General features: G+C 40.6%; 1 protein-coding gene across 2 annotated transcripts in view; it reads left to right on the top strand.

Annotated features, from left to right (window-relative positions):
• The window catches only part of DIP2C (disco interacting protein 2 homolog C), a 311,802-nt gene that overhangs the window by 259,781 nt on the left and 29,034 nt on the right, over positions 1–22,987 (top strand). The window contains exons 28-34 of one of the 2 annotated variants that reach the window (XM_058800269.1): positions 612–723; positions 810–919; positions 3,680–3,810; positions 12,468–12,636; positions 13,572–13,742; positions 20,561–20,590; positions 22,287–22,348. In XM_058800269.1, the coding sequence (XP_058656252.1) occupies positions 612–723; positions 810–919; positions 3,680–3,810; positions 12,468–12,636; positions 13,572–13,742; positions 20,561–20,590; positions 22,287–22,348 (785 nt within the window). The remainder of the gene's footprint in view (positions 1–611; positions 724–809; positions 920–3,679; positions 3,811–12,467; positions 12,637–13,571; positions 13,743–20,560; positions 20,591–22,286; positions 22,349–22,987) is intronic. The other variant, XM_058800262.1, reaches the window with a different exon arrangement.

Genomic DNA, 22,987 nt, shown 5'->3' with positions numbered 1-22,987 from the left:
ACCTATGAACTTTTAAGGATAGCAAACCTAAAAGGAGAATTCAGCATCTATCATTTAAAGTTTGGTGCAGATGGAATTTGCTGTAAATTTCTGTTCTAGAACTACTTTTGCCAATATCAGAAGAGCTCCCAGTGGTTTATCAACAGCACAGGAATTGGAAATACATGGCTAACATAGAATTGACTTAAGATAGTAAAAGTATTAAAATAAAATGTCAGACTAGATTTTGGTTTGTCTGAAAATATTGTTTATGAACCAAGATACATTATTGTCACATAGGAAATTTTTTTGGACACAGTCTTCTTTACTGGCACTTTGGGGTGAGAGCTGATGCAATGTGTTGGAAAGGTCACATTCTCACTGTTAAGGTGACTTTAATTTCATTACAATGCTCTTCTCAAAGTGCAGTTTTCATGTAAGTTGTAAAACTCACATGACTTTGTCTTCTTTGTGAGCTGCATTTTTGAGCATCTTCTCACCTGCCAGTCACAAAACAGGAAGTTGATATACCTGTGTCCTGTTCTGGCAGAAAATAAGTCACAGTCTTGCCATTTTCATGGGGGAGTTAATTAGTATCCCATTGTGGTTTTATTTATTTCTTGAATTTCCAGGTGAGCCGCTCTGCCTGCTTAATGACCACGCAATTAATCTGTAAATTGTTACGGTCGCGGGAGGCGGCGGCAGCCGTGGACATCAGGACATGGCCTCCAGTGCTGGACACAGGTGAGTGCTGGGCCAGGGGAGCTCGGTCCCTTGTGTCCCTGGGCTGGGCAGTGACACACACACGTTTCTGTCTCTGTCTCCACCAGATGATTTGCCAAAGAAGCGGCCTGCACAGATCTACAAACCTTCTAACCCTGAAACACTTGCTTACCTTGACTTCAGTGTCTCCACCACTGGCATGCTGGCAGGGGTAAAGGTAGGGACTTATGCTCAAAGCTGCCCTATTTGCCATTCTGCCTGGCTTGCAGGTGATTCCTTGTGATTTTTGGAAGCAGAAATTGAAGTGCTTCCTCCCATGCAGACATTGTTTGAATCCATTGACACTAAATTAGTTTTTCTCTAGTTGATACAGGACTGTGTGTGGTGGGTTAGCCCCACTCCTCCTCCTCAGGCTAAAACTTTCATTCCATTACTCCTGTGCATAGACCACTAGTTTGTCTGCCTGAAGCATTTTCCAGCTTAGGCATCTGTTATTTCCATTTTATGAGGGAAATGAGACTGTCATCCTTTTCCTGCTTGTTCCAGTGCCCATTCATTGCTCCCTTCTTATTGCAACTCAGCTACTGGCCACTGGTTTTCAATGTTCTCTTCTTCTTGCAATTAAGGGACCTAATGATTTCTTTGATATATTCACCCAGTATAGTACTACATTAAGCTGCAAAAATTAATTGATAGATTTGTTTGCTAAGATGAGCCATTTTGAGCTCTTGACTATTTCTGCCATTTTCTCCAATTGTGGCTCTAGCCACAATTCATCAATCTGTTTTACCTAACTTATGTATCCCACTACTGGTTTCACCAAGACACACTAAAATCACTCTGTTATTCTTACCTGTTCCTTCCTTACTCCTATTTGTTGCATATCCAAGGGCTATGATTACTTTAGCAATCTCTGCTGATGTATCACACTTGGAGCCTGTGCTGAACTCCTCACACTCCTTAGTACCATCCATCTATTTGCAGAAATTGTCAAATTTATAAACAAAGAAAACATAATTTTCCCAGTTTTTGGATGAAGGGATGGAAGCAGAGAGCTGTTGAAGTGACCAGCCTGAGGCTGACTGATGGTTAAATGGTTGACCTGGCTGATGGTCACATATTGGAACTCCTGCAGCATTTATTCCATGTAACTTTGAATAGCTACAATGCCTACAGATGTGGAGTAGTCATTGGGCTCCTCAGTGGCCAACAGAGAGAGGCAGGGACTTTTAGGGTGTCATTTATCTGACTTATCTAAAACATCTATTTTTTTAAAGGTGTGAATGTCACATAAGTCTTCATTTCCTCTAGAGAAAGCCTCAAATGATTGTTTCAGATGCAGTCATCTGTATTAAATCAGGTCTGAATTACACTTCATCAGACTTGCAGAAATGGCTACTAACTATGCAAAGTGAGTATTTGGGAAACTTCAAAGATAGTCAAAGGCAGGACTAGTCAATGAGCCTTTCTTAGTGTGGCTAGAGGGAAATACAGATAAATCTATCGAGGAATTCTTGATTAGCTTCTAATATCTGGGTCACAGAGCCTGCAGGTCACTGATTCAGCAGGTTTATGTAAACAGTTACCATCTACTACATCATCACTAGTGATTAATTAATTATAAAATGATCAAAAGAGGCCACAAGGCTTATATTCGTAATGCAGTGGTACTAAATTAAAAGAAATGGCTAAATAACTCCTGTGGCCCCTCAAAAGTTGATAAATGTTTTGTAATCACTTTGAAATTAGTAGATTCCTCTTGCATTTACTCTCAACATTTTCAATTGCTTACATGCAGTATGGTGTAAAAATTCACAGAACAGCAGTTCTGTATCAGTTATGTTCAGTTTAATCCCATGTGAAAAAGTGGTTTTGATTCAGCTGGAGTAGAATTAATTTTCAGGCTGCAGATGATCACCACACAGACACCCATTCCGAGCTGGTCCTTTTGCATCACTTGGACCACATCCAGCCTCAGTTATGGCTGTCATTGGAATGGAGAAAAAGTCACTTCTGGAGATTTATTCCCCTGTTTACTTTAAGATCAAATAAATTTTACCTTCCAAGTGCCTGTTTTCCTCCATTGACTCTCAGGGAGCACTATATAAAGCAACCAGCTCTCTATGTGGCAGAGATCAAAGGTTTGGCAAGTTAACTCCTATCCACACTGTATTTCTAACACTGGTGTCTTTCTTGTTACAAATAGAGAAGACAAACATTAAAAGATCTTTTCCTGTTTCCACTGTCATGAGAACTTGTAAGTCAGGATGGGTGAGTGTGGAAAGCATCATAAAACTAGGGAAAAAATCGGAATAATTTCCTTTGGATCAGGTTTTTCATTTCTACTTTCTGCTTGTACTATCTTTGAAAGCTTCCTTACCAAGAATTTAAGAGCCTGTTTCTCAACCAGGAGCTGGATAACATGAAGATGTTTTACAGATATTTATTTACAGAAATTTTACCAAGTTTATTGGGGATTTTTATTGCTGAATGTTTAGCTCCTTAGTACTGCTTTGCTGGCAAAATCCTTTCAATTTAAAAAGTGCTTTGGCATTTTTTTATTTACTTTGTTAAGAAATACATACTTTAAAATATGTTACTGATGATCAACGAAGTGTTTCATTCAGTCACTCATTCCTTTATTCTTCCAGAAAGTGTAGCATGTTATCATTAGCTTTGCTTACAACTTGGAGCACATCTTTAAACCACTCACAGCTTTCTTCCTAAATCACTTCGAACGTACCATTCATTCTGTCTGCTCTCCCCTTTCACAATTATGTGGATGCCCTCTTGAAGGAAAATTATGTTTTCTAAGATATAAATTACCTGTGTGCATAAAACCAATTACATTGAGCATAAAGTCAATATTTATTTGGTGTTTTTATCTTGTAATTGATGTGAGCACTTGATGCAGTCTGGGAGTGAGCCTTCCAATGACACAGTTGATCATTTTAATTGCTTTGCTGTTGTGTTTCAGATGTCTCATGCAGCCACTAGTGCCTTTTGTCGTTCTATCAAGCTGCAGTGTGAGCTTTATCCCTCCCGGGAAGTGGCCATCTGCTTGGACCCCTACTGTGGACTTGGGTTTGTCCTCTGGTGCCTCTGCAGGTGAGGCTTCTCCTCAGCCTTTTCTGAAACAGGTTTTCACTGTGCTGTGGCACAGCAGAAAGGATGGTGTGAGTGATGGAAGGATGGGAGGAGCAGGCAGTGCCTGTGGGACGGCCACAGGCAGCTGGAATTGCTGGGAGCTGTGTGGAAGCTGCAGTGTGGAGGGTGTGGTTTGTTTGGGCAGGGCATGGCTGGAGGTGTTTGGGCTGGGAAATGCATCAGAGCATCGGCAGGGCTGCTCATGGAGCTCCTGCTGCTTTACTGCTGTCCCTGCAGAGCCTGGATTGATTTAGTTTAGAGCTTTACCAATGTTACCTTAAGGAAGTGGTTTCCTCATGTCCTCTTTTTCATTCTCTAATCTGAAAGCAGGAGGAGATATCAGGGGACTCTGTCATTTGTGGGACTTTAGGGATGTGATTTTTGCAGACACAGAAGTGTTTTCTTGCAGAAGTGTGTTTTCTTGCACGTACTCATATGGCAGTAGAGAAGTTAACAGAAAACAAAACATTTCTAGTGAAATCAGCTTCTTGGGTTAATAAATTTGGAAATATAACATTTCTGTCAATCTCTATACCCAAGGGAGGTTACAGTTCAGCACTGAAAGCAGGTCTATTGATTTTTTTTAAGTTAGCTGGGTTGATACATAGGGAAAGGAAAAGAACTGTGGGAGTGTTAATGGAGCCCATTTTGATGAAGGCATCTCAGAGTCACAGTGGTCTGACATCTTTGCTCTCTCCACAGAAAGTTCTTTGGTGTTAGCAGTACTGCTATTTTTATTTGCTAAAATGAAGATAATCCACAGCATTAAAATACTTTGGATAAACTTTGTACCAATTTACTAAATACCTGAAGGAAATATTATTTGATAGCAACTGCAACAATTTCTTTTCAGCAATTATTGCTTTTTTAAAAGTAGGCTATTGGCACCATTTATTGCCCTTTAAAAATATTTGTTATTATATATTAAATAGGCTAAAGATTAACAGTATTATCTTATTCATTCTTGATCCATTTTTCTTGATTTAAGCCGTACTTGCCTAATACTGTTTTGGATTTTTCATAGGGATTAGAGTTGCCTTTGTTTTGAAAAACTTCTGGGTTTTCAGTGTTTTATTTACCCAACATAAAAGTAAAGCTATTGAGGCTGCAAAAAAACCCCTTCAGAAATATTGAGATTTTAATTAAATCATTCTGCTTTAATTTTTAAAATGTAGCTTTTTTAAAGCCAGTTGACTATTTCTGATAAAGACTTGAGTGTTCCAGCATGTGCTGATGTGTTAGGCCAGGGAAGGTCTGGGCAGCACCACAGGAGAGTTCAGCTGTGGAATGTATCATTGTATAAGATAGTGCTGGAATCCAGGAATAACTTCTGTGCAACATCATGGTAGAGCCATAAAACAGATAAATGTTGACCTGTCCAAAACACAAATAATTTGTGATGCCCAAGACTCTCCTGAATGCAAATTTTTTTTCTTCCAGAACCATTTCTCCAACAAATAAGCATTTGCTGCCCTTAGGTCCTTCCCAATACTGATAGCACTCAGCCTTTCAGAAGGAGGAGGTTGTTTATGACTGGCAAGTGAATTAAGGCAGCAAGCCTCTGGGAGAAAGCAATCAGAGTCTGCGCTCATTTGTAGCATACAGAAGGAATAGAAAATTTTATATACCATTTTCAAAGAAGAGAAAGGAGACAAGGGATTTGAGGGAGCTGAGATCAGGGCAGCAGCACTCGAGTCTTATGAACCTTCACATCAATCTCTTCTTTGCCACTGATCCCCTGTTCCTATTAAATCAGAAAAACTTCAGGCTGCAAGAATTGCGATTGTCATTTGGAGAAAGCTGGCATCAGATACAGCCTAATTAATTCCACTTACAAATCTAATTTCCATTTCATTACTATTTTAGAAATTAGTATTATTCAATGTGATAGGAAAAAATACATCCTGGAGTTTATAAGGCTCTTACTCCTCATAATTTAAAATTTTGTGACTTCGCCTTTTTACTCTTTGAGATTCAGCATAACTGGATCCTGCCCAACATTTCAACCCAGTTTTCTAACTCAGAAACTTCTATTCCAAACTTATGACTGTCTGTCACCACTTCCACTTACTAAATTAATATTTCTAATGGCATATGGAAATGAAGTTTGATCTTCAATTTTTTATAAGTTTGGGGCTTTTGAGAATTAAATAGGAACTCTTTGTTTTAGGAGCCCAGCAGGAAGCAAGAGCAACCTCCTGTGCTGGGTGCAGTTAAAAGTACATTTAAATTCCTTTATTAACTAGACCAAAGCTGGCATGGACTAAGAAATTGAAAGAAAAACTAACCTTTTATCCCCATTGTAGGTGCTTAGATGTTGTGCTGGCCTGCTCCACTGTGGTGCCCCAGAATGCCCCATTCTGTGAGGTCAAAGCTACTTAGGAAAGCTGCTGGAGCATGGAGCCAGCCCTTTGGTAAGTTTGAATATATTGCATAGTTTTGCAAAGTTTTTTATTTTTTTTAAATTTATTATTTTATGGCCTAAAGGTTATAAAATAATAAAGAAAAGAAACCTTGCAAAGCAGAGCAATACATTAAAAAGAACTGTTCCCTGTAAACTGGCTGCATGCTCCAGCAGGGTTTCCTTGGAACCTTTGTCATTGAACAGCAAGTCCTGGGTGTGGCAGCAGACATCAGCCCCATGTGAGTTCTCAAACCCCTAACTTCCTAATTTTAACGAGTTCTTACTCATGATTCAATAAAAGAATACATTATCTTTGTGTTTTTCTCTTTTATAATCTCATTTATCTATTCTGAGAAGGTGATCCTAGTATTCTGACTTGCATTGCATTACATTTTAAAATGTATTACGTTCTTTAAAAGGAAAAAAAAATACCTCAAATATAAAATATTGAACTCTAAATCCTGTTGTTCGAAATGCTTCCTGAAATTAAGATGTCCCTGTCTTAATGCTTGTCACTGTGGGGCAGAATCCAGCATTCTGCAGTTCATTAGTGAAGATTCACTTAACTGATAGTTAATTTGCTGAGTAATGCAAGAGAATCATTTCCCCCCTATTTTAGCCCAGCTAAGCCAACTCAAATTGCAGTTCTACTTTTACTGCTGGGAGACAGAATTGTCCTTGCTCAAATTCAAATTAAGTACATTAATAATTTTTAATAAACTTTATATATATTCTCAGGAGCTGAGCCTTTCAGTTGTAAGTCAGTGAGACTCAGACTGGACCAGAGGAACAGAATTTTCTGGTCCACAGCAGCCATGCAATAAATAACATGACTCCTAGGAAATGGTACAGGGAAGGCTCTCCATGGAAGGTACTTCCTCCCATCCTGCTCCTCTGCCTCTGTTCCATAGCATGAGGCCAAAATCCACAGTGGTGCTGCCAGGTGGCTTCTGCTACAGAAAGACTGCAAGGTTTCTTAGCAACCAGACAGGTGGAACTGTGCAAGAAGTAAGCACGGGATAACAACACTGACAGGAGAACTGCATTTTAGGGAAGTTTATTGTGTTAGGAATCACTGATTATTGTTAGGGTTTTTAGGCTAACTTGAAGATAACTGGCAGGCATGAGCATTTCACCCAATTTCCAGCTCATATGCAGCAAATTAAAGGCAAGACTGCATAAGGAAGGCTAAATGCCACATCAGAGCTGGGTAACTCTGACATGGGAAGAGAAGGATATGAACATAAACTTCTGTCATGCACTCTGCAAAGTGCATAACTGGCACAGGAGCAGTGTGAAGGTGTGTGGTGTGCCCACACACTGCTGTGTGCCGGTTTCCTGGAGAGCCTGTAGCCAGTGGCAATTTGTGGAAGAGGCAATTTGCTTTCCTTCCACATGACATCAGTACTGTTAAACCTGCCTCAAGCCTGGAAAGTTCAAGGGCAGCTGAATGCCCTGAGTCACCTTGATATGTGAGTTCTGAGGTGAGTTGGCAGACTTACTCCATCACCTCTGGAGAAATGCCCAGAAATGAGGCAGGAGAGATGGTGATAAGGAACCAGAATGATGCTGAAGGCTGAGCAATGGCCTTTTGCCGTCTCTGGTACTGATGGATTATCTGCTTACCATGTGCAGTCATGCTCTTAGAGTACTGTGTGCCTGCTGTCGTCTTTGGACTCTGCAGGTGGTGTGAAGTCCTTTACTTTTTCTCCCAAAGCCCTTGTTTTTAGTTCATGTTGGATCTCCAGGACTGAAGATTTAATTTTGGCCCAAGTCCTTTGAAGCCTAAGAGAGATACATTCCCAAACACTGTCCTCTATAGCCCGTGCTCTCCTTCCTACAAGCTTGGTCCAGGTGATTGTGAAGACTCTTCTACTAAGTCTACCAAGACTCTTCTACCAAGACAGATACCTGTTCCATACCTGTCCCTCATCACCAAGTGCCAAATATCATCTGTAGAAATGCAGATGCAAACACTTACAGGATTCAGCAGCACCCAGCTGCCTCCTTCCCTGAAGGGGGAAGCAGCTCATGTCACCCAACAAGGACACAGGAGGAAGGGCAGTGATGGGTCAGTGACTGCCAGAATGCAATTGCAGATTGCGCTTGCCATTGTCAGCATTTATTGACCTGCTGAAATGTTTGGGACTATAATAAAACCTCAGCTTTTACTGCTGACCTGCCTCAGCACAATATGGGCTAAAGCTCCAACTCAGTGGAACAGTTCAGTGCCAAGAGGTCCTTCCAGGAATCTCCGTTTGCTGCCAGAGCAGCACAGCCAGTGCTGTGATCAGATGGTGCTGTTGTATCAAATACATCCTGGTGCTTCACCTGGAGTGTTCCTGTCCTTGGGCAGCCCTTGCTTAGTGCAGGCAGACAGGGCTCTTCACTTACAGCCAAAGTCCAAGGCTTTGTCCACCACATGAATATTTTTTCCCCTGGGTTGCTCTGCAGTCCCCTAAAGGAAGAGAGCATTTCTATAAGGTGATCTCACACCTCAGCCACCACTGCATTTCACTCTGCATCTGCATCCCAAAAGTCATTGTGACAAAAGACATTGTGATCCAGGGCTGCTCTACATGTGTCTGCTCCTGTTGTTAAGACCTGTATCAGGAGATGGATACTTCTGTGACAATCTTGATACAGTTCTTTCCCAGTATTTACATAAGCAAAATCTTGCATTAGTCCATTGTATCATGTATTGTTGCAGCCTCAGAAAGGGGAATTTAAGTTCAACAGTTTATATTTAAACTCCCAAGTTTTTCCTGATATCCCATTCATCCCCCTGCTGCCAGTGTTCACCATTATTTTGTTGGTTCCTGTATGAGAATAGCCAAGCTGACAGCTTAACCATCTTACCTATCATTGTTTCAAGGTGAGATGGAATTACCTCACCTTGTTCAGTGCCTCTGTTTCAAGATTAACTCTACCAAATCTAGAATTCCATACCTGGATGAACCCACCAAACTTCTCTGCCATTCCTAGAATTACATGGAGGCAGCATTGACAGAACTTTCTGTTGGTTTGGAACCATGTCAAGCTTCATCCAGCACCTCCAAAGCAGCCTTGCACAACTGCAGCTTGTTTAGGCACATGGTCCTCTGTGTCATGTTTGGCATTCATGCTGAGCATGACCCTCTTACACCTCACAGTGGTTTGAACCCACTAGAATGGTATGAAATGTTTCAACCAGCTGTACAAGGGTATTTTTTCCTCAGCTTTTTCTCTACCAAAACAGGGGTGATAGACAGCTTCTCAAGGGAATATAAACCTGTGAATTTTCAGGGATGTGTAGCATTTTGTGGCTTGGACTGAGACACAAATTCTGTGCAATGTTTCAGAGATTGATTCAGGGAGCTGAGCCAAATTATGGCCAACGTTGTGGTGACCAGGTGCTGCATACAGCACTTCAGCTGTGGAACTGGTACATTCACCCCACAATTATGCCTTTGTAGTTCTTCTTGTAGCTCCACCAACTGCTCTTGCAAATCAGAGGATATGCATGGATTATTAAACCACAGCTCAGCAGGCAGGGCCTGTGCTGGGTGTGAAGTTTGCAGGCATGGTATCAGCTGGCTGTAGGTTTGTGTATTGCAGTCAGGAGCAGCACGTGTCAGGCTCTCCAGCACAGAAAGTTTTCTTCCCAATAGATATTTCCTTCTGCTGTGCAGTTTGATCCTGAACTCCACAGTATTTTTGAGGCATTAGAAAACTCAGAAAACATACTAGCAACATCTTAATTTGTTTCATTCTAATTGGAGTGATTTTTTTAGTCTAAGCCTGATTATAAAAGTATTTGTTTCCCTCAGTCTGAAGAAGATGGGTTATTTTGCATCCAGATCCTCATGCTTTTCTACAGGACTGTTGGTGGGAGCAAAACCACTTTCTTTGTAAGTTGATCAAGACAGGTAGACAGTTCACCCTCACACATTAGTGTTGCTGAGGGGGAAAACTTTATTTGTCTTTGGTGTAAATTCTGCTATTTTGAATGATTTCCTGGTAAAATACATTTAGAATCAGTTTCCTGTTTCCTACCAAAGCAATGCAGCTTTTTTCTCCAATATTGCTGTGAAGTTTGTGCGAACACTTTTCAGTACAGGGATAAAGCTTGTTCTTTTGGTTTGGTTTTGATTTTGGTATGTCTGCCCAGTTGAATAAGTGATACCTAAGGGATCTTAATGTGGTTGTGAGTAATAGTTCTCCCATATTTGACACACTGGCATCATGTTTATTATTGTGCAGATAATTTTTTCACCTGCTACTGGTTGTATCAATTAGAGAAGTTCACAGTCAGAGGGAAGGGTTTGAAGGTGAATGTCTGTATATACTCTGTATATACTGTATATATATATGGGCTCCAAACTGTATATTTATACCAGTTGACCAATTGGAGCCTGTCCCAGGTTTTTACTTGAGTGGTTACAGCTTCCTGTTTGTAAGAATTATGTATTTGCCAGACAGATTGCACACCTTGATTGTTTGTGGAGCCCTAAGCAGCCTTTTGGTCTTACTTCTCTGAAAAACTTAATAGAATTTGCTAAGAATGAAAGAGTGAGGTAATATTTATAGTAACAATCAGTACTACTCCCTGGCTGGTTTGATCTTTCACTTGAGCTCAGGGCATTCCCCTTTCAGGCATGGGTAATGCTGCCAAAATCTCTTTTCACATGTTTATGCAGCACATGCTCAAGGTTCAGTGATGCTTTATTGTGATTCCATGAAAAGGTAATGGTTCATTTGCCCACCCTGTGCTGTGCCCATCATGTCAGCCCCACCCCAGAACACATCACTCCCTGGTGAGCCCCTGCTCATCAATCACCCAGAGTGGCATCAGTGGGGACAAGCAGTCAAAGATAAATTTCTCCTCTGTGATAAATGAAATTGCTTGAACTATAGTTCATACATATTCCATGATATCATCAGGCTCATACTCCAGCAGAGACCTAAACAATTTGGATTATTAACTGCTGTTGTGGCTGGACTTGTTCACCTCTTTTGCCTTTATTGTACCAAGTAGAGACATCCAGGTCACACAAAGCTCATTCTACATGGCACAGCTTTTGAAAGCACTCTCTTCTGGGTTTGGGGGAAGTGGGGGCACTCACTCACTAAGGAGGGAAGTGTGTGTGTGTGTGTGTGTGTGTGTGTGTGTGTGTGCAGCCCATCTGCAAGGATTGCAAAGCTGCCTGATGTCCAGTGTTACCGAGATGCTCATGTTCCTGAAAATAAAGTTCCATTTCATGTCTTACCTCAGACACTTGGATTTGGAAACATTGCCTTTACTTTACCAAGCTGGCATTTCAAGTTTTCAAGTCACAAATGAAATTCTTTTAGGCATCATAAATCTTGGCAGTTTTTATGGTCCTTTCTCAGAACTTCTATGATTTGGAGGCTTTATGCTGTCATCATTCCGATTTGAAATATCTCCAGATCACAAATTGAGATGTGAGAGGAGTGTAAAATTGATGGTAAATGTTCCTATGCGAGATGAGTGAACAACATAGAACCCATGGGAAATAAAGTCATCAAATTGGGAATATCTTTCCTTGGGGAGATTCTTAGGTACCAGAGAAATTAGCTCTGACATAATTTTTCCCTCAGGGACCCTGATAAGTGTATTTTTGCAATATTTATGCTCAGTGGGTATCCAGTATACAAGAGATGTAGTATATTTGAGTTTCAAAAGTTCATGAAACTTTCACAGAATAAATTTGAAACTACAAGGGATGTTAAATTAGGGCCAAATTTACTCCCTTGAAGATTATTGCAGACCTCTTGCTTGCTTTAGCAGGAGGCAGGTTGCTTCCATATTAAGTAATAAAGTACTCTTCTAGTCAAGGTCTCTTAAAATGCTAATTACTCAATCCAAAGTATTCGTCAGCAACACATAATTTTTTAAAATATTATTACACTGCTTATTCGCACCATTAATAGCTGAGCTATTTTGCTCTTTTTGGTACAGTCCTAAGAGCAAAGTCCACTGGAACTTTGAGTGAATTCATAGTTTAGGAGCACATTCTGCCTGTAGTCCTCATAGACTCTGGAAGAACAGCAGAAAACCAGAGTTAAACATTATGTTAAACTTCTGGAGCTGTGGAGCACTGTAAGGCTTTACATGATCCAGCCAGTGCTGTGATAAACTGTGTATTCACCTACGTGGTTTGTCTGTGGACACGGGTGTTCAGTGTGTGTTAATGGATCTTGTGTCTTGCAGCGTTTATTCAGGACACCAGTCTATCCTGATTCCTCCCTCAGAGCTGGAGACCAACCCTGCCCTGTGGCTTCTTGCAGTGAGTCAGTACAAAGTGAGGGACACTTTTTGTTCCTATTCAGTCATGGAGCTCTGTACTAAGGGACTCGGTTCGCAAACAGAGTCGCTGAAGGTGAGTGTTCCTGCTGCCCTGCCCGCCCTGCTGCCTGCCCATGGGCTTTGGGAGCCTTCAACACTCTGCTGAGTGTCTGCTGGGAGGAGAAAATCATCAAAGGGCACTGGCAGCTTCCACAGAACCCACGTTTCCTTGCCAGAGGCTGTGTATCAATACTAGTCATTCTTCAGATCACAGGGCTGTTAAACATCAAGGAAAGGCTTTTATTTACCTAAGCTTTCTGATGTGTGTTGCAGCCTCTGTTGATAGGCAAGTGCTAGAAAACAGAGGTGTAAATGTCCAAGAGGTTCAAGGAGTATTACATTATATAGTGTGTTTTATGAATACCCTGGTTATATGAAGTACTAGTTTGGTTTTGACCTCTATAGTTAAATAATCACATGCTTAAAAGTACTGTGTTGTTTTAACTGGATGATCCTTGTTGTATGGAGAGGAGGGTACATCTTCCTTCCCCCCACCAAAATTAAAAGCCAGGTAGCCAGTTAAATATCTGAAATCATCTGGAATTTCCCATGTGCTACTGAAATAAATTTATCTTGAGATGCTGATACTTATGATGACTCCAACCTTTACCATCCTCTCTTAATAATTTCCTAATCAGTTTTTCCAAGTCTAGACATTGCTTCCTGTTTTCTGTTATTCACTGTCGTCTGAATTAATTTGGGGAAATAGCATTCCCTCCTTTCAGAATTAGCATGCCCATCATTTCCTATGTGCTAATGCTGAGATGACAAGCAAGTGTGTGCTTCTCCAGCTATTAGAGTGTCATCTGGCCATCTGGCCTCCAGGAAAAATGGAAATTGTGATGATACCTTAGCCTCTGTTCTGCTGTTCCTCTGGAATCATATTACCTGCATAATGCACTTAAGAACTTCTGTTTTGCATTAAACCTGCCCATTTGTGGCCTTTGCTACATTTTGATTTCTTTTTAGGCAAGGGGACTGGACCTCTCACGTGTACGGACGTGTGTGGTAGTGGCAGAAGAACGACCTCGGATAGCTCTTACTCAGTCATTTTCAAAGTTATTCAAAGACCTGGGCCTCCATCCTCGGGCTGTCAGCACATCACTTGGCTGTAGAGTTAACCTGGCAATATGTTTGCAGGTAAGATTTTTCACTCCTTAAGCTCAAAGTTGTTTTAAGGAAATGGTTTTCAGTAAGAAGCTTTCATTGTATTTCCTTTGGCTGTTTGGTCATAGACATGCTAAGAAAATGCATGTAGTACTTAATGTTCTTGCATACACAGGTAGTAAATTTCTGTTACTTTGTCAACAATTCATCCCTCTCATGTTGCAATCATAGCATTTATTCTGCCCATGAATACAGCAATTGAGACAAGCACCTGACAGTGACAGAACATGTACTCCAGTAGGTAATCATGTCATGTAAGTGACAGTTTCCAAGTGTTTACTTCAGTGTGTTACAAAATGGATTCCTTCTGTTCATAAAATACTTCCAACCATTACTTGTTTAACTAGACAGATATTTTCTGCACGCAAGGAAAATTATTTTGCTGTATCTCTCCTGTTTTGATCCTCTAATCAGAAGCAAAGTCCCAAGGATACTACAGGATGTAACATGCATTCTCCAGGAATCTTTACTGAGTCATGATTTTAATAACTGATGGAGCACTGTAGCTGTCTGGTCTGAATTTCTGAATAGCATCTAGTTTGTTCAACCAGTGATAACTGCACCAAGCAAATTGTTTTAGGTTGTTTTAGACTGTAGTATTTTATCTTTGAGGACTTCATATGGTGAAAGTTAACTTGCCTTTTTTTTAGGGTGTTTCATTCTTAATTAATTTTGCCTTATTTCCAGTTTAAATTCATCCAGACATTTTTTATTCTAGAATAAGAATCTCATTTCTTTCATGCATCTAATACACATCTTAATTTTGATAAATAGATAAAGAATCTTAATACATGCTCTCCTGATCTCTGTATCATTTTTGTGACTCTTGATCTCTTTCTGTCCTTCAAATCTGGTTTCAGAGTTGCACATATTATTCCTGTAATAATACCATAGGTGTCCTACTCAGGTGTAATATGTTTTCAAATTTAATAAACTTTTGAATGCTAAAAGAATCATCTTTCTGCATTGGCAGCTGCTCTGGCTGGGAAGTTCCACATCCATTTGGTGATGTGCCATGTCTCTAACCTCTTCAAAGTCACTGTGTCCTCAGTAGGACTTGCCTGTACTCTGTGTGTCCATCCTGCATTTCCAGCCTGGCAGCTGCCTCTGGTTTATGTGAAGGATTTCTCATGAAGGTCCCATGGGTGCTTCAGTGTGCAAGTCAGAGCAAATCTTCTCAGTGACACTGCAAATAAGAACCTGCAATTCCTTTTCTGATTGTAAATGTAAATATTTTTTAATCCAAAAAACTGACAATTTGAGGTTATGGGTTCAGCACAGAGCAGTGTGTCTGTGTCTGCTTTAGCCTCTTGCCCTTTTCAGTGTTATGAGGGTATGAATACAGGAGGTGTGCCACAGCTCCAGCACTGCTTGCTTTCTGTCTGACTGCAGCAGAGGATCCCTACAGCCTGAGGTGTCTTCAATTATTACTGTCAAGCATTTGACAAGGCAAAGCAGAGCAGGGTTAAAGGTCATTCTGTTGCCCAGAGCTGGAGTTGTTTGGTTTGCCATTCTGTAATTGCTACCATAAATATTCTCCAGGAATAAAAAAGTTTTAGAAAGGAAGGGAATCAGGGAAGAGATGACATACCTCAGTTGGAAACAGATCAGGATGGGGCCTGTCAGCTCCCCCAGCAGCTGTGGGGGAGCTGCTTCTGAAAGACACCTCAACTCCTTTGGCCTCTGGTCCTTGGGGAGACCAGACATGAAGGATGCTTTAGATTACAAGGGCAAATTTTTAGCTGCAGAAGTTTTCTTGCCACTAATAAAAATCCCCATTTTAGATGTGCACCAATCTCTGGATGGTTCATAGTTGTTGCTTCACTTATAAGTCCTTTATTCAGGACAAATGATAAAATCAGGGGATGAGGAGCAGTAAGCTAGATGCAAAATCAAAGTGTGGCCTCTTGGAAGTACCACTGTGCTTGTTCTGCCTGGGATTTAATGTTTTTCACAGCAGTGTGTGTTCAATTTGTGGCTGAACAGTGTTGGGAGCACACCCGTGGCTTGTGCTGACCAGTCCTGCAGAGCATCAGGGCTGTCCCCATTTCTCTCTGTGTCCCCTGCCCCATCACCCCACTGCCCTCAGCAAGCAGCCTGGAGGAGAAAGAAGCTGGGAAGGGACACAGCCAGGAAAGCTGTCCCCAGCTCATATCCCATAATGTCATGCTCAGCATTAAAGGAAAAGGGTGGTTGGTCTTCCAAAGCAGCTCAGAGACTGGCTGGGCATCATTCTGCTCAAAGGGAGTGATGAGTGATTGCTTTTGCATCGCTTGGGTTTTCCTCTTTCCTTCTCTCCTTAAACTGTCTTCATCTTTCATCTTGACCTGTGGATTTTCTCACTTTTGCTCTTCCTTTGCTTTCCCTGTCCCACAGGGAGCTGGGTGAGTGCTGAGCTGCTGACTGGGTCAGCCCACTGCAGACATGCAGGGAAGTGGCTACACTCAGAGAAGCTGGAAGGCTTAATCAGCATGGAGTCAGGCTGGATTATGACTTGACTGTATATCTGCCTTCTGATTGTGTTAACCCCTTAGCTGAAGATTGCTTCTTAGATGGTTCTTTACAGAAATTCTTGAAAGAGCCATTGAATCAAACTGTAAAAGTGGCTAAATCTCTGAAGGAATATTGGCAATAATAGTGCCTATGGATTTAGGAACAGCACAGAATGAGAGCCTTGAGTGAGATGGTTAAGCAGCCTGGCTGATTGTATAGCTTAATGTCAGACTTTGTTGGGTTCTACTCAGATGTGGCATCTCAGTTCACAGGACTAACTAAAAGCCAAACACTGCCTAAAGATTGGTGTGCTGGAATGGAGAAAAGCCACTTCAGGACAGGCTATATGTAGCAACATTATCTTCCCAAGCAGAATTGTTTTTAAAGCATTTGAGCTGAGGCTTTTTTGGCAAGTTTTAAAGAAGCTCAAAAAATTACTAAAGGTTTTACACCAAAACATGTTATTTTGGTGGAGACTGTAAAGATAGAGGCTTACATGATTTGAAGCATCTGGCAGTAGACATTGCCAGGGACTGGATACTGAATTAGATTAAATGCTCTTTCCAAATTGTCTGGAACTTCATGGCTAGTGGCATTCCAGAATAGTGGGCTATTCTCTTTTCTCAACTGAGGAACAAATTAAATTTTAATCCCTCATCTACAGTATTGCTGCAATTAGTATTGTCTCCAATATGTTCCAGAAATGAGTTATGATTTCTGGATTCTTCACACTGCATAAAACTGCTTCTCAAGATATCTGAGTCAATAGCATCTGCCTTTGCTTTTTTCTTCCAAGTTATGTCATCTATGAGATCAGCACGTGGTTCCTGAAACACCAACTTCCACAGGGATAATGGTGATCCAGCCTGGTCTGCAGTGCTTCTAAAATGTGTATCTACTACTCACCTTACTAAACATATCCCAGGATTCAGCTGCTGACCCCTATCCAGGTTTCTTCTCTGTAGGCTACCTCTAATACAACTTGGATATTTTCTGTCATACTTCTTGATTTCCAGTTTTGTGGACAAATCCCAGGCTCAAATGTTTAAAGGGAAAGGTATCCTGATTCTTCCAGAAAGCTTTTACAGTTCACCTCTGCAAAAAGAAGAGGAGGAAGTTGTGTACATCCATGTGGGTGTATCTGTGTGTGTGTGATTCTGTGTGTCTGTGTGTGTATAGCAGAATTTAACATTTCATTAAAGATTACCTTGAAAAAGAAATCATTGTGATAATCTCTTTGGTACAAAAGAATCTTAGTCTACCAAATTATCTTAATTTCCAGGTTGTGATCACTGACAGGCTAAAGCATTGTCATTTGTATTCATTTCCTTTCAAACTGAGAGCAAATTTAGTGTTTCCTTTGATGTAGTCATTGCAGACTAGATTTCTAGAGATGTGCTTTTGAAAATAAATAATTCCCTCCATCTTTAGGCACTTAAATGCTATTAATATCTGACCTTTTAAGGCTGTATAGTCACAGATAATGGTCCAGGGATTAGTGAGATGAAAAGATTGAATCTAGCATATTTTAATTCTCATTAACTAGCATCTTAGCATTCTCAAGAGAGAGAGAAAAATAGATATGAAAAGTAGCCGGTTTCTTACAACAGCACAGATGGTTCTCTAGGATTTTAGCTGATTTCCATTTAAACACTTGGAATAAATATTTTCATTTTATTCAAGCTGCTAATCAATTTCAGCTGAGGGAAAACTTCTAGAAGTTGTTCATTTTCCTTAGTTAACCCTGAAAATGTACTAACAAATGTGTCCAAGCTAAGGAGAGCAGGATTCATCTTTCTTCTTTTCTATCTCCTCTCAGTGAGACTGCAAGGTTAGGTGAGTTATCCCATATCCATCAATAGTCAGTGGAATCACAGAAATACTTCAAGAGACATCTCAGGCCCCCATCTGGGGATGGGATCCATCACCATCAGGAGATCTTCCTACCTTATTCTGCACACTTTCTTCTTTAATGGCTGAAGTTACATGAAATGGATCCATTCCTCACTGTCTAGCAAAGAAATCTTTGTTACTCAGTTTAGGGCATGAAGTTAATATTTCTTTTTACTTAGTGACAGATCCCACTCTCTGAGGATCTTCCATATTAAAAGTAATAAAGGGTAGGTTTGCAAGGAGTGCCACAGGAGACTGTGCACTGTGTCAGAGGCATGATTCACACTCAGCAATGTACTACAGCTCTGGGTGAGCTCCCTCAGATTCTGTTTTCCCACCTTTGCTGTGAGTCATGCCCTGAAGTTCTTTTCACAGCTCCAGCCTGCGTGGGTGACATTGCCAAGTGCTCACCAAAAGCTCCTTTTCTGAGCATCGCTGGAACAGAAGCAGGCTCAGAGTAAACACTGAGGCCACATCCTTAGGCAGTTAAATAAAACCCTAAAAACCAGTTATTTTTAAATCCTTAGGATTTCTGATAGCCTTGTTCCTGGTTTTTATCTTTGGAGAGGGAAGTAGGGGAGAGCATGCAGCTTGGCCTTTGACTTGAGTGGAAATTAGGTGTGCACTGAGTCCTGGCAGGTGGGCAGCCCTACAGCTGACTTGTTGGGGTGGTACTGCAAGCACTGAGGTACTTCAGGCAGTACCACCAGCTGGGGTGATACTTCAAGCAGTACCTCTGGTACTACAACAAGTACCACTTCAAGCAGTTTTGACCTGCAGTGTTTTCCCAGAGAATAAAACCTGGCATATTTGCTGAGATTTGCTCAGACCAGGGATGGTTCAACAGTGGCAGCCTGTGCATGGGCAGAGATTTATTTATTCCAAGAGATGTGAGTTATGATATACCCATTTTCAGACAGAAAATTCTTTATGTCCCATTTGGTTTTCTTGAGCACTACCAGGCATATCCTAAGTAAATATCAGATACTCCAGAAGTTGTGTTGTTTTTTCCCTGTTACCAGCATAACAGATGCTCTCTATCTCTGTCTCTCAAAATAAATGTGCACAGACAAATTGAGTCAGTCATTCTGGTCTTGGCTTAGACTCTGCTTCCTTTGAAATACTTTTCAGAGTATTTCAGCTGCAACTGGACACAGAAGGACATTGCTGATAATTCAGCTGCTGTTTCTCAAGCATAGTTAAAAGCCATATGAGATTCTGGTACTCTCAAAGTCCTTTCTGCACCTGCAGTATAGTCACAGGCAATGAATTATATAACTGCTGGATTTCAGTAATTCTCCTCCTTTCTTGCAGTTGCACTGCAGTGTTCAGCCTGGATTATTAGTAATACCATTTTGGGGCATCAGTGCAATAAGCAGATCCATCCTGTTTTTGTTAAATGTTTCATCTTCCTTTGCATCCAAAATAGACCAGTCTCAAGGTGCTGCTGTGGCAGCTTCCTGCACTCTTTGACTCTGCTGGCATTGAGGAGTCTGGTGAGAGGAATGTGGGATGCCAGGGCTTTCAGAGCTGCTTGTTTTCACAAGTCCTGGGGCAAATCCCACAGCATCCATCTGGTGTTGGATACTCCATGTGATAGTAGTGCCTTGGGACTACTCACAACTGAGGATTTTCTGTTTCTTTGCTGAGTTATCAGTCATGGTGGACAGGTGATGGGTTTTATCAGCTTTAAATTTTACTGTTCTTTATATGTATTCCACTGTTCACCATAATAAATAGGAATGAAGACTTCTTGGGCTCTCAAGTTACTCCATTTATTTATGAACTTCCAGTAGTTAGATTATGCACCAAGCTTTGATTTTATTTCACTTTAGGATCAGGTTAATCTGTATGCAAGAAGGTGTAAGTATCTTTTTCTGTTGTATGCTAATTTTTTTTTTCCAAAAAAGAGAGCTTACTTTTTATTTCCAGAGGACATCACTTACAAACTTCTGTTAATAGTAAAATTACAGACCTGGAATTCGCAATGCAATAAAGTGCATTAAAATAGGAGGGCCATAATGTCTAATGACTTCAAAACCAAAAACAGCAATAACAAAAAAATCAGTATGCTAGACATGTGTTTTCCACTAACAACATTGTCTGTAGTGTCCTAAAACCATTTAAATCTGTTTGTCCAAGGTTAGCAGTCTACAGCTGTCTCTTCTGTTGCTCTACTAAAATGTTGACACCTCATTTTTTACTTTTTTTAACCTTTAATGGTATAATGGTTAATTTGTAAAATTCCTGTATTTGACATTGTTTTTCTTTTTATTTTACTCCCTGCTTTTTGCATTCTCCTCTTTTGTTTCTCCCACCCTTCATTCCCATTTTTTATTATTATTTTTGTCTTGTGTTACCTTCTTTCCTTCTCTCCCTCATCCCTGCTATTCCTGCTGCTATAGCCTCACAGGCTGGGGAAGCTGGCCGAGCAGGTAGGGGATTTTCATGTTCCCTCAATACCCACCTATCAGCTTCCAACAGTGGGACAGACTAGAAATTGAGTCTGGAGATTTGGGGATTTTCAGATCCTGCTCTAAAATTATAAATAAGTCCAGTATAGCTTTATCTGGATCCAGGTTTCATCAAATATCAGATGTCCATTGTAACTATTTCATTCATGCTGAAAATAATAAATACCATAGTGATTGTCTTTGATTTTCAAACTTGACTGTCTCCATTACTTTACGAATACAAATCAGTTTTACTTTTATTTTTAAAAATAACCAATTTTTCCTTGGTTTTGTTTTTTTCTTTTAAACATTGCATATATTTCAAATAAGTTCTCCACTCAGCACTAGTCTGTTACACTGCTGAGTTTACCAGTAGACTGAAAATCGTGTTGTTAATAGCTAGAGAGGATCTTGTACCTTGTATTGTGTATAACAAGCTAAAGAGGCTAACATGCATGTGCAGCTCTATTACTCTGTTCTCCTCTGGTGGTGGGTGATGATCAGTACCTCCTCAGTAAGTATCAATTAGTAGTGGTAACACTTCTCCCCCATAAATACAAACATTAGCTATTAGTGGGTGTGGGTTGCAATTTTTCACACTCAAAAAATTGTGGAACAATCAGCCAGCATTGCAGAAATGTAAAATTTAGCCCTAGACATTCCTAATGTGAAGAATTATACTCTACAATGCATCCCAAATGGGACAGAAATCACCAGGAGTTCATGCTGCCTGATGGTTTAAGTAGTAGACCTCTAAATAACTGCTAAAGGAGTTTGTGCATCTGGAGTTCACCAGGTTTAGGAGAATTCCTCTGCTGAAAAGAAAATTTCCAACGTGCCAGTGTTCCAGAATGAAGTTGTGCTTTTCTTCTAGCTTTGTGTTTAGCAGTAGCACGAGGTCTGCAGCAGAGAAGAGAGCCCTAGCCTGGAGCATTGAGAATTCACATGATGTTCAGTGGTGATGAGCTTGAAGTTTTCGATGAGGGCAGATCATAGCAGGCTGCAAAACTGCAGAAAAGCTGTGGGTGGAAAGGCCCAAAGACTGCATCATCTCTGCATGAAAGGAAACTAAAATTAGTCTGCCTCTTTTCAAGTACCTAAATATTGTGACATAAAGCAAGGGTTTAAATTATGCAGTGGAAGACTGAAAAGGATCAGAATAATTGCTCAACAGACCTTCAGTCCAGATTGGTTCATGTCATGCGTGCTACCTTTACTATCTTTAGCTTCAAGTATATTCTCTGTTGCATGTATAGAAGACTCAGTAAACCATGCTTCACACTCCTGACCATGTGCTTCTGCCATTAAACTGTGTCTCCTCAGCAATTTCCACCTTCCTTTATATGGCAAAATGTGTTTAACATTTTTTGTATGTATCCATGTGCTGATTACTTGGCCTTTTGTAGCAAATAAAACCTCTGTTGACATGTGTTGGTTAAGTAGTCTCACTGCTTGATGTTTTTCTGAACTCCAAGGTGACAAGTACCTGATGGTAGGTATTTTTCCAGTGCTTGTTCTGATTCTGTAAAGCTGAGCTTTGATTGATGAATACCTTAAATATAACTTGTCATTTGATTAGCATAATTAGCATTGAAATGAATGTTTGGTTATTTGGGGGGTAAAACTCTTTTCTCCTCCCAGCCCTCAGGTTCTGATTAGCTGATGTTGTTGTTTGCAGGGAACATCTGGACCAGATCCCACCACAGTGTATGTTGATATGAGGGCACTGAGGCATGACAGGTCGGAACCACCTTTTTCTTTTTCTCTAATACACACAATTAACAGAGTTTCTAGCAAGAAAGCTGCTTACAGCACACCCCATGGACCCTGGAAACCATTGCAATAATAAATTATTTGTGTTGCCTCCTACCAGCCAGCAGACACAGACATTTATATTGGTTAATTAATTTTACCTCTGGTAAAACTGAGACATCTAACATCACTACAGCAATGACTAACAAGACTCCTTGCCTTATTGCCACCAGGATTCCATGACACTTGTGTTCAGGTGGTGCAGCCCAGCCAGTCCCCACAAACTGGAGTCCTCTTGGGCCTTTTGGCTTCACAGAGTTTTCTCCTGCCTTGGCAGCTCTTTGCCTGTCAGGAGATCATTGTTGGTTTGCTGCAGTTCTTAATGCTGCAGGACTGTGAGGGGATGGATTATTTGCTTCAGCCACTGTGAGCAACCACATTCTGTAATTGGGTTTTTTTCAGTTCCATCTTGAGTGTTAGATATGTATACAAGGAGTGAGAAATTAAATTTATCACTTAGTGGTTGGAGGCAAGCTCGAGATCTCAGGTGTCATTTTAAAAGATACCCATGCACATATATTTAATTTTTCCAATACTCTGGTCATGAGTCTCTTTACAGAACTGTAA

The sequence above is a fragment of the Ammospiza caudacuta genome, chromosome 1 (genome assembly GCF_027887145.1).
Source record: "Ammospiza caudacuta isolate bAmmCau1 chromosome 1, bAmmCau1.pri, whole genome shotgun sequence".
Taxonomy (NCBI): domain Eukaryota; kingdom Metazoa; phylum Chordata; class Aves; order Passeriformes; family Passerellidae; genus Ammospiza; species Ammospiza caudacuta.
The sequence above is the reverse complement of the archived record's forward strand: the minus strand, read 5'-3'. Positions and strand labels throughout refer to the sequence as shown.